The sequence below is a fragment of the Mus caroli genome, chromosome 15 (assembly GCF_900094665.2).
Source record: "Mus caroli chromosome 15, CAROLI_EIJ_v1.1, whole genome shotgun sequence".
Lineage (NCBI taxonomy): Eukaryota > Metazoa > Chordata > Mammalia > Rodentia > Muridae > Mus > Mus caroli.
The window spans coordinates 1580371-1591728 of NC_034584.1; the positions used below are offsets into that span (position 1 = coordinate 1580371).

Consider the following 11358-nt stretch of genomic DNA (forward strand, 5'->3'; position numbering starts at 1 on the left):
TATCTACAATGTAGATTTCTCTTCTCCATATCTTGCCACAAACATATCCTTATTTCAAACAATAGTCTACATGTCCTTATTTAATTAGTGAGTAAATCCAAACATTGATTCTTTCCATTAAGTTTTTTGTTCTTTGTTTCCATGTATTTTTTTTCACCTTCATCCTTGGGCCAAAAAAAAAAAGAATGAAAGGAAGGAAGAAAGGGAGGGGGAGGGGAGGGAAGGGGAGGGAGGGGAAGAGGAGAGGGGGGAGGGAAGGAAGGAAGGAAGGAAGGAAGGAAGGAAGGAAGGAAGGAAGGAAGGAAGGAAGGAAGGAAGGAAAGAGAACAGAAATGGAAGAGTAGTCTAAATATTAATTTTGTCCTTGAGAAAGAAGAGAGTTAGCTTATTTGTTAAAAGAGCATCTAATTTAGGGATGAGAGGAAAATGTGAGGACAAAGCAAAGATGGGCCCTTTACACACATTCTCACTTGACCATTCCCTGCTCTGCCTTGTAGGTAGTATCTATACTGGCCAGTTTAGGGCAGTTGTGTGGGGTCGGTGCAATAGGTCTTCTGAAGATTATGCCTGAGATAATCCATCCTAAGCTGGTAGAGATGTGGAAAACACGAATGCCTGCATTTCTGCAGCCTCTGGAAGGTATGTGAGAGTGTGGCTGTGTCTTTATGCTAGGAGACAAGACCATAGAGAAATGCTGCCCCATTTTTCTGTAACCCCATAAGGCAACAGTACTCATTTTAGGCAATTAATGCAGTGAGCATGATAGGTAAGGCAGTCAGCTCTGCTTTGTTTGACTTGACTCCTTACCATCTAGCTCTCAACACGTCAGAATAGCAGCTTTATGGGAACTTTTCTTTTTGCTCTGTTTTTGTTTTTCCTGGCAAATACAAATATTTTCCTTTGCTATTATCTAAGAGGTAGCTGCATGCTGATACATGCTTCTAATTCTAATAATTGAGATGGGCAAACATTCTTATTCAAAGTCACTCTTAGATACACAATGAAGTTTGAGGCTAGCTTGGGCTATATGGTTTTTAAAGGGGGCAAGGGGATAAAGGTCTTGGTGGGTAAAGGCACTTGCCATGAAACATGACAGCCTGAGTTGGGTCTCCAGAACATGCATGGTAGAAGATAAACAGTCTCTGAGAGTTGTCCTCTGACGCCCATATGTGTTCAGTATGCATATGCATTGGAGGGGTGGGGAAGGGCACGTACATACTTGTGCATACACACTCACACACGTTACAGCTTTCCAATGCAAAAGGAAAACACCTGAAAAACATTGTTGATGTTAAAATATGCATTACAAAATGTGTTCATTTCAGTCATTAATTCTGAAAGTAGCAAAAATAATATGTTATCATAGATTAAGGACACTGTCTATTTGACAAGCAATTTAAAGTTGCCAACACAGTAAATTTCATCTCAAAACACTCATCCTGAACAAAGAGAAAGCTTGATTTGTACTCTTCCACTGGATGTTGAGTCGGGGAGAATTGAAGTTGGCTGATTTGAAGTTACAACATTCATTCTCATCTCTAGGAAGTAATGCCAGCATCGTGCTGTGGGAAACCATGCTATTACAGGTAAGGGTGGGTCCTACACCTCTGATGAGCAGCAGCAGGTAAGGGGGCATCCTCAGGAACTCTTGATGATGGAGGGTAAATTAGCTCATTATCCCTCTTCTTATTAACAGCAAAAGAATGCATTGCAAAGAGCATGTAGCACCTTGGCTTGAGAAAAGGATTAGCATTTTAAAATCATCATCATCATCGCTTAAATCTTCTTTAAGTCTTAATGGAAACAGCAATGTTTGTTCTTCAGTGTGTTTAAAGGGAGTTTAAGGAGTCATGATGATTGTACTTAGTATCTCTCTCTTTCTTACATCTTGACTTCTCCAGAATTTTTATCCCCTTCATTCCTTGGTAGTTCACAAAACACAGATGAATGTGAAGCCCACTTCTGGGTCCAAAATGGACTCTTTCCTTCTGCCTGTTTCTTGTTATCCTCTTCCACTCCTGGTTTCTAAAACCCAAAGGGCCCCTGCTGTATCCTTTCTCCAGAAAACAGTCTCCTCTGTGGCCAAGAAACTCCTCAGACGTTTAAATCTAAACAGTGCTTGGGGAATGTCAAGTTGCAGGCAGGAGTGGGCAGGGTTTCCAGCTCAGGAAGCCAATGGCAATGAAGAAGCTCAGAGACAGGGAGGGGTTTTTTTGTTTTTTGTTTGTTTGTTTGTTTGTTTGTTTGTTTGTTTGTTTGGTATGGCACATTTCCCATCATAATCTGTCTGCATAAGAATTTCTGGTGGCTTCTTGAGAATGCCACTTTCCAGGCTAGCAGAATAGCTAGGCAGATCAGAGAGCTTGTCTCCAAGACTGACAACCCAGAGTCCCATCCCCATTTCTCTATGGTGGAAGAAGAGAACCAACCCCCACAAATTGCCTTTGCACCTCCACACATGCACCAATAAGTAACTAAGTAAATGTTTGTTTAACTGCAAAAGTGTTAGTTTTCAGTGGCCTCCCCATGTTACTTCCTCTGCCTCTTTTCAAAGCTTCTTCCAAAAATCAGCATTTGTTTCTTTTTGATTATATATATATATATATATATATATATATATATATATATACACATATATATCAGCTGGTCCTCTGTTCTTACATTCCTACTTCGCTTATGTCCTCCTTCCTGTCTCAAAATCCCAAGCACGCACTTACTAGCTACTGGTTTTAAAATAGCTTTTTGTGATGGGGAATTTATTTTTTTTTCTAGCAGGAAGCCTTGAGAACAGTTCCTTTCCTTCTTCCATTCCTGAGTATGCAACTAATCTTTTTTTTCAAAGCCATGTAACATATGTTCTTCTCTCAAAGTTCCAGGACTATTTCATTTCTTTTCTTTAAGAGGCCCACTAACTGAGCTCCAGTTTTAAAAGTACACACAATCTTTTCATGGGCTTTTGACATTAAGTGTTCTTTTCTAAGCTTAGAAAAAAGGGAATATAAGAGAAATCATATGTTTTAGAAATCCTAACAGATTTTTGTCCTCCAATGAGATTTAAAAAAGTCCTTTTAAGACATCATCCCATGAAGCAATAAAAGGATTCAAGAATCTACCCTCTGATTCTCTTTGGGAACATCTGGTGAGATCAAGAAGATCCACTTAGAAAAGGGCAAGTTGGTAGAAATGCACCTGTGCCTCTCTTTGGTTCTTAAAGACATTTCATTCCCTCTTTGAAAGCTCTTTCTCACTCTCTCTCTCTCTCTCTCTCTCTCTCTCTCTCTCTCTCTCTCTCTCNCTCTCTCTCTCTCTCTCTCTCTCTCTCTCTCTCACACACACACACACACACACACACACACACACACACGCACGTGCACATGCGCACTCTCATATTTCATAAGCAATTTGGCACACAAACATGGAATTTTTCCAACTCTATCAAAATTTGGAAAATGTTAACTGAAATTTGTTTCTGGTTGTATTCTATTTTAATCTTTGTATAAGTTTTGTTTAATAGAGGAAAGGAAAGTACTTATGTAATTTCTACATCTGTGTATTTTAGTCTTAATGGGAATTCAGAACATATCAGAAAGTAGTTTTTAAAATAAATGAAGGGAAAGGCTCCAAAATAACAAGTTACTTAATGAGAAAGGAACGGCCCCAGTTATGTATACATTTATACTTTAGAAAGTGAGATAAGTAACAGGAAAGCCCCCAAAATAGTCAAACTCACTTCTACCTTCCACTTCCTGCAACAGTTGCTCAAGGAATCTTTATGGAAAATCAGTGACGTGGCCTGGACCAGCCAACTGAGTCGGGACTTTAGCCTACAAATGGGCAGTTACTCCAACAGCTCAATGGAGAAGGTTGGTTTTCCAACAAAAAGACTTTGGAATCCACCTTATGTCTGCTTAACCTCCATCTTGTCTTGAGTACATTCAAAAGGAGAAAAAAATGGCTAGAGGAAAGAGTTCCCTTAGGTCCCTTGCTGAGGGCTGAGTACTTCCTTCTCTTCACCCAACATGTAGACCAACATGCTTATAGGCACCCATCCATGTTTAAGGACTATTGACATACATAGGTATGCACTTGGCTAAGATCCAGAGATCTCTAAAGGAGGAACAATGGACACAGGAAAGTCAATCTCAGCACAGGTTAAATGCCAGTTTGTGCACTAATTTCTGTTATGCCATTTTTACAAGCTAGGCAACCAGACATAACTCTAAATTTCAGCAAGGTTAGAGGCAAGATGTTTTTCAAAATCTAGTTCTTGCATTCAATTGTATCATGCCCATAGCTCTCTACCTTGTAGGGTTCCATTCTAAATGGGATTTTAATCCAGAGTCTGCTGTGTATTCCTAATGTAGCCTGGGGGGGGGGAATATTTAAATCTCTGACTCTTCACAGCATTCAGGATTTGATCTATGTCAAGGGTTCGAGAGATGCAGAAGCAGGTCCCTAAGCAAAGCGACCAGTACAATATGTGTGCTGGGTATGAAAGCAGCTTTGATCATGGTCATTATTGGATTAAAATCACTTATAAATTTCAGTTTTCTATAGAGATATTTAAGATTTACAATTTCTAACACCAAATTCAATAATGAGTTATTACCATTATTAAACTTCAATTCTTCTATCTAATTGTCAAAATTCTCTGTCCTGATTCACACTTAGTTCAGAATACCAGCTTTCCAGACTGCTCCACAAAGCCTGCAGATGCAATTAAAACTTTGTGAGCAAGCCTGCTCTACAAAGCAAGTTCCAGGACAGCCAGGGCTGTTACACAGAGTAACCCTGTCTTGGAGGGAGGAGGGATATGGAAGACTTTGTGAGCAGTGCCTAGTCATCATTGCACAAACTGGCCCTATGTTCTTGATGTCATATCGCTCATCCAGGACTTTCCAAACCTACAATACTGCTCCAAGATAATCACCCTCTGAAGAGCCAGACCAGTTTTGAGGAGGATGTTAAAAATATATATATAGTTGTACTCTGTAGTTCAAGCTAACTCAGAACTTCATAGCAATCCTCCTACATCAGGTTCCTACGTGCTCAGATAATAGGCATGAGCTACCATGCCTGGAGAGACAACAACTTAAGCAGTGAGATCTCTCAGTTGCTCAATCCTTACACTAAAAACAAGTAAAGTAAAAGTATACCAGTTAGTTTTTCCTGTGTAACAAGCTACCAATAATGGTCTGAAATAAAGCCACTCAACAACTGGCTCTACAGCCCTATACTTTGAGTAGTTGTCTCAGAAATGAGCTTGGCTGGGCTCAGCTTTCATTCTTCTCAATTGGGCTTGCAGCATAAACTAGAGTTTGATTCACACATCATAGCTTAGCTAGGACAGATTGTTTCTAGTCCATGTACTCTCAGTCTCATTTCCAACTGGTTAGTTTATGCTTAACCTCATACAGTAACAACATATGAGGTCTTCCCTGGCCATGGGAGGAAAAAACAGTTAAAAATTCCAGCATGGAGGAGGGAGGTATCCAGAAGCTCCATCCCTAGCTGCAAACTACTGTCAGATATCTGCTAAGGAAGGGAGATGCACTTTTCTTTGGTTGGAGTTAGAGGAAGCAATTGGTAGGTTACCCACACCCCAGTGGAGGACTCCCATACACAAGTTCATATGAGCATCACTAGATTTAATGGGATGGGATGTAGATGGGAGATATGTTAGAGGGGGCCAAGGAGAGCTGGAAGGGGGCAGTGAGGAATGAGTATAACCGAGAGACATTGTATACATGTATACGTTTTCAAAAAGAAGCTATAGAGAATGAACCTGTTAGGAAAAGATTCAGAAGGAGTGCAGGAAGCTCCAACGAAGACAGAGCCTGAAAGAATGCTGTCAAGAAGAGAGTGTGTGAGATATGCAGATATTAGGCAATTATAAGTTAATGCCTCCTGGTTTGTTGGTTTGTTTGTTTTTCCTTTTCTTATGACTAATTCAACTCTTCCCTCTTTTCATACATCTTGCTTTCCTAACTTTTGAATTCTCCTGCTCATCTTTTGTCTTCCAGAAGTTTCTTTGGAAAGCCTTGGGGACTACCTTAGCATCCTGCCAAGACAAAGACTTTGTGAGCTCACAGATCAACGAGTTCCTGGTTACTCCCAGCCTACTGGGGGACCACAGACAGGTGCGATCCCTTTCAAGTTCCCTCTTCCAGTGCTAGCTTTTAATCCCAACCACAAAACCTTGGAACAATCCTGGTCTGTCTTATTAAACAGTTATTCACTAGTACCATTACTAGTAGTACCAGTATTATTCACAAAGTCCAAAAGAATCCCCCCCCTGAAAAGAAAAAAGTTTCCCTGTTTAAATGTCAGTACCTCACTTCTTTTTGCCAAGTGTGTAAAATTCCTGAGAAATGCATTTCAAATACTGTTGCTCTGTGATGTGTCTCACTTCTGGTTTCTTGGAGTATGACAATGACCAGTGAGATCATTAAATTTTCAAACTGAGAGTGACCTCAATGGTCATCTAGAAAGAATATGAGCATGAACCTAAGAGATACAGGGAAGTATTTTTATTCACTCCCTACTTAGCCTAGGATACACCACTGCCAACCTCCATGCTATGTAACTCGGGTTCTTCCAAGGTCAAACTGAGGATAAACACATAACAGAGTCCACAGTTGAGCTTGAACTTTACTGAGCCTTTTCAAATGGGAGGGGAACTTGAGGGAAATGGAGAAAGAAAACGAAACAAAAGCTTTGAGATATATCTTTGGATTTGAGGGCTCCACCAAGGTTGAACCATAAGTGTGCCCTTCTGGCTTTCTCCCATGTTCTGGAGCAGTTCAGCACTGAATAATTGAGAGTCCATTTGTCTAGGAACTGGCTTTTGGTGGGCTGAAATGGCAGGTAAATTAGACAAATAAAGGCACAGTGTCATGGGGTAAGCATACAAATAGTCTACACGATCCAAAGGAGTTTATATCTTAGGGTGGTGACTAAGACCATAAGCTGTCAAGGGAGTGTGCCAATTGCTTGCCACTGATAGTGGCCCATGTCTACGAACTAAAAACAGTACCATAGTTGGCCAAATGAAGTACGACAGCAACCATGAAACAAATTGCCATCAATGAACCATGACAAAATTCTTGTCAGACTCATAAGGAAGATTTTATGGCGACATCTACAGTGGGCAAGTAAGGTAGGAAGACCTTTATCATTATAATATGATACCAGCAGCTCCCAAGAACCAGCCCTCAAGAATCAAAGCACCTCAGATATGAGGCCGTTTCAATAGAGTATTGACTTCAAATTTTTTCAATAAACATAGTCGATAATAATATATTACCTAGTTCAAAATGCCTAAAAATAACAGGTTTTAGGTGTAACACACACACACACACGCATGCATGCATGCAATATAGGTATTTAGAACAACAAATATATTCAGCATGATTGGAACATCCCACAGTGTCGAATGTGTATCAGAGCTTCACACTGTACCATTTAAATATATGTACTCCTTATCTGCCAGTTGGGAATAAAAGTTAAAAAAAAAAAAAAAGCTAGCGGTGCATCCAAATTCTTGAGGATCACCTGTAGGCCTCATGGAGCACTGACCTTTATGATCACTTCCTCAGTTCTCCTGAGAGGCATCAGGCCTTTGCAGTTACTTTGTATTTGAAGCTCTCCCTCATAGGAATCCCAGCAACTCACATTTGTGCTAGTCAGGGCCCTGCTTCTGCTCAATTTTAATGTGTTTGCACAAGAATTTCTACCTACCTTACATATATCATGGATTTTGTCGAGTCTTCACCAGCCACTGTGTCCTCCCTTTCTGGATCCTGTAGCATTAGTTGTATACACTATAGAGTTCCCCTGTTGCCTCAAAGCTGTCTAACTACCTGTGTACTCCACAGGGATAGGGATATCAGGGTGCTCCATTCAATCCCCAGTGACCAGAAAAGTGTCTGGTACACAGTGGTAAGTATTCCAGTAGTATTGACTGAACGCATGACTACACTCAAAACTCCATTCCTTCTGATTTTAGGGAACAACATCAATTTTAGGATTCTGCGCTGAGAACCACTTGGATATTGTTTTAAACGTTCTTAAAACATTCCAAGACAAGGAGAAATTTTTTGTCAATCGATGTAAGGTAAAGGAATAATTTTCTCGGAAGCTCATAATTCTCTCAGAGGCAAACAATATTTATTTCTTCAATCAATATCCCTTTTTCATACTATTCTTAGCCCTTGCCCTCAGTCCTTAACCTTGACATTGCGGGATGGCCAACTGTCTAACTAAGAAGTCTACTCCACTTTCTCTGGCACTAGTGCTAACCAAGAAAGCTTAAGTGTGCCTATCTTTGTCCTGTCACAGCTTCAGTGATATACCCTGCTTCCCTGAAGGAGGGGTGGGATGGATACTAATTAACAAAAGATTCATGGCCTGCCCGTATCACAGTCCATCTTGTTGGCATTTGTACAAGCAAGAGTGTTTGTTTTAGCATCACTGTAATCATCTCAATCCAGTTAACCAACCCTTGTGGTGCTCCACCAGGAAAAAGACAAAATATGAGAAAAGGATTCTTTCACATGGTTTATATCTCTCTTCTTTTGTCTTCAGGGTATTTTTTCTGGGAAAAAAAGTCTGACAAAGACTGACCTCATCTTGATCTACGGAGCTGTGGCCCTCCATGCCCCTAAGCAGCAACTTCTAGCCAGGCTTGATCAAGACATCATGGGTCAAATCCTGCTTCTCTATGGTCAATGTTGTCAGGTAACCCCGGTCACAGGACTGACTCTACTTGCAGGCTAGGGCTGCCTTACCTCACAGAGGCTCAGCTCCTAGGAAAATCACCTAGGCCAAAGGGATACAAACCAGACCAATAAATAAAATGTAGCGTGTTAGAGAACACATGAACAGAGACATTATTTTATGGAATAAGGCTAAATGTTTTGTTTATTTCCTGAGTCTTTGGACACAGCATGTCCTTTGTCTCTCCCAGATGCCTTCCCAGGCCAGGTGTATCCATGGTGATCTCAACCTTCTTTGAATATAAACAACTGCCCCACACCACTGTAGGTCCACTGGCTTATCACTTCCTTGGTATATTAATCTTCCAAGTATAACTCAGTGTCAGCTATTTAATCTCTCATTTGTCACCCATGACATTAAATCACAAGCACCATGTATTTATTTTTAATATGACCAAAATGTGTCATTTATCAAGCTACTCAAGCCAACTCATCTTGTGTCACTTCTTCCTCTGCACTCAGCCCAGGCACACTGACCTCCTTGACATTTTTCCATGCTACAAGTGTGAGTCCAGCCTCAGAAGCCACAAAACTGAGTCACAATTCATCTGAAACTTCTTTCCCCCATAGCACTTTCTTTATTTATCTTGAGAACTGCTCCATACTTGTTACCACTTCATATCCTCTTGGCAGGCCACAGTCAAGCTGACCCAGCCCTGAAGAGTCAGTCACCAAGGGGTTGAATTCAAAGTTTAGCTTTACAGCATGGGTCTCCAGAAAGGTTGGTTAAGTAGGTCACAAAAATAGTCTGCAAATCTGTAGACTTGCAAGACTTGGGAGTGATTCTTATCTGAAAGCAGGTATGTGGAAGTCTCCCTGATTGTCTCCACATTTGCTTCTGCCTTCCCCTGCAGGGCCTCTTGATGTCAGGATCTGATAGAATTTTGCACTGATGTGAACAAAATAAATTCACAGAGAAACAACTTAAGGGAGTGAAGTTTTAAGCTGGCTCACAGTTTCAGAGAGCTCTTTCCATGGTTTATGGTATCAGGAGTACAGGCTGAAGTTTCTCCGTGGCACACAAGAATGATGGGGGATAAGAAAATGCCAAGAACAAGATACTCCCTATCTTCTGAGCTCAGCCCCACCTCCTAATATTTCTAAAATCTCAAAATAGTATCATTATCTGAGATCAAGCACAAAACTTGAGCCTCTGGGGGACATTCTACATACAGGCCATAATATTGCCCTTGGCTCATATTCCTATATGCATGTGATAAGAATAAGTTCGTAGGGAATTCATAAAATTTTAGATATCAGCACATGCCAGGAGAAGGATGCAGAGCAGTAAGTCCCACGCCTTAGACCCCAGAGAATTGTCTGACAATCAGTTATTCAATAAGTCAGTTTTTAAGAATAAATGACAAAATCTGGTATTCCCTAGTAGTTCTAGGGAAATGTGTCCCTGTCAGGAAGAACAAAGAGAGTGGCACTCACTGATCTCAGATCTGTCATCCAGGAGTTTACAGAACGTGAGATGTTATCAGGCATGGAATCAATGAAAGTGGTCAGGGTACAGCAGAGTAGATAGGCTAGGTCAGATCAGTGGTCTGACTGATCGTTGTCTCAGCTCTGGTTCTGCGAAAGGTCCTGAGGAAATTGTTAGCACTGCCGTCACTTACAGGGAGCAGTCTCATTCCTGTGAGGACAGCCTATGAGGTGCAGCCTCACCATCACTAACAATCACACTCATTTCAAGGACAATCTGTCTGACAAGGCTCACTGTCACTTAGAAATGACTTCAGTCTCCTACTATAAAAATGTTGACCAATCGATCATGGCATTTCTAATATCCAATGTAACTTCAAGAGAATGAATCAGGAAGGGGTCAAAGTCCTAAAATAGAGCCAGAGAGGGTCAACCTAGAATCAGTTATGCCAAGGAATCTCACTCATCAGGCCCTGATTCTGTTGCCCTCAAGTCTAATAAGCAACAATAAGGATTTTTTTAATTATAAAATTTCTTGTGATACACTAATTTTTAGTCATCTATCAAGGCAACACTACAAAAATAAAAGAAAATAGAGATAATCAAAATGAACATGAATGTGTTTTCAGAGTATGAAATTCTGATAAAATATAACATGTGAAAATGAAACAAAGAAAATACATAAGCCTTATAGGTAAATGTGGCTAGGACATTATAATAAAAATAATTATTGTAGATCCTTTTAAAAGCTATTAGAAACCTAATCTTTTATATAAAATAAAATCTGGTGTGTTATGGTATGCTTATAATCATGGTGCTTGAGAAGATGAGGGAGAAGAGTTTGAACATTTAAGAAAAATCAATAAAATATCAGCAAATAGAATTTAAGGCTATGAAAATCCGGCCTACATAGGGCCACAAGCCTCTTCCGGTCAGAAAAGCATCGGGGTAGCGAGGGCGCATGATCAGCTGACACTCGCCAGCTACCCACAACACCCGCCACAGGATCTTAAGACTTCTGGTGAGTGGAACACACCTTCTGCTCCAATCCAATTGCGTGTGGGACCTGAGACTGCATTAGTTAGGGAAGCAGAAAACCGGCCTGAGTAGGACCACAGGCCTCTTCCTGCCGGACCAGCACCGGGGTAGCTAG

The 11358-nt window shown here is 40.7% G+C and overlaps 1 protein-coding gene across 2 annotated transcripts in view; it reads left to right on the forward strand.

Annotated features, from left to right (window-relative positions):
* The window catches only part of Mroh2b (maestro heat like repeat family member 2B), a 63582-nt gene that overhangs the window by 19387 nt on the left and 32837 nt on the right, over positions 1–11358 (forward strand). For both annotated transcript variants that reach the window (XM_021183789.2, XM_021183790.2), the window contains exons 16-21: positions 498–639; positions 1543–1586; positions 3756–3863; positions 6024–6140; positions 8009–8116; positions 8587–8739. In XM_021183789.2, the coding sequence (XP_021039448.1) occupies positions 498–639; positions 1543–1586; positions 3756–3863; positions 6024–6140; positions 8009–8116; positions 8587–8739 (672 nt within the window). The remainder of the gene's footprint in view (positions 1–497; positions 640–1542; positions 1587–3755; positions 3864–6023; positions 6141–8008; positions 8117–8586; positions 8740–11358) is intronic.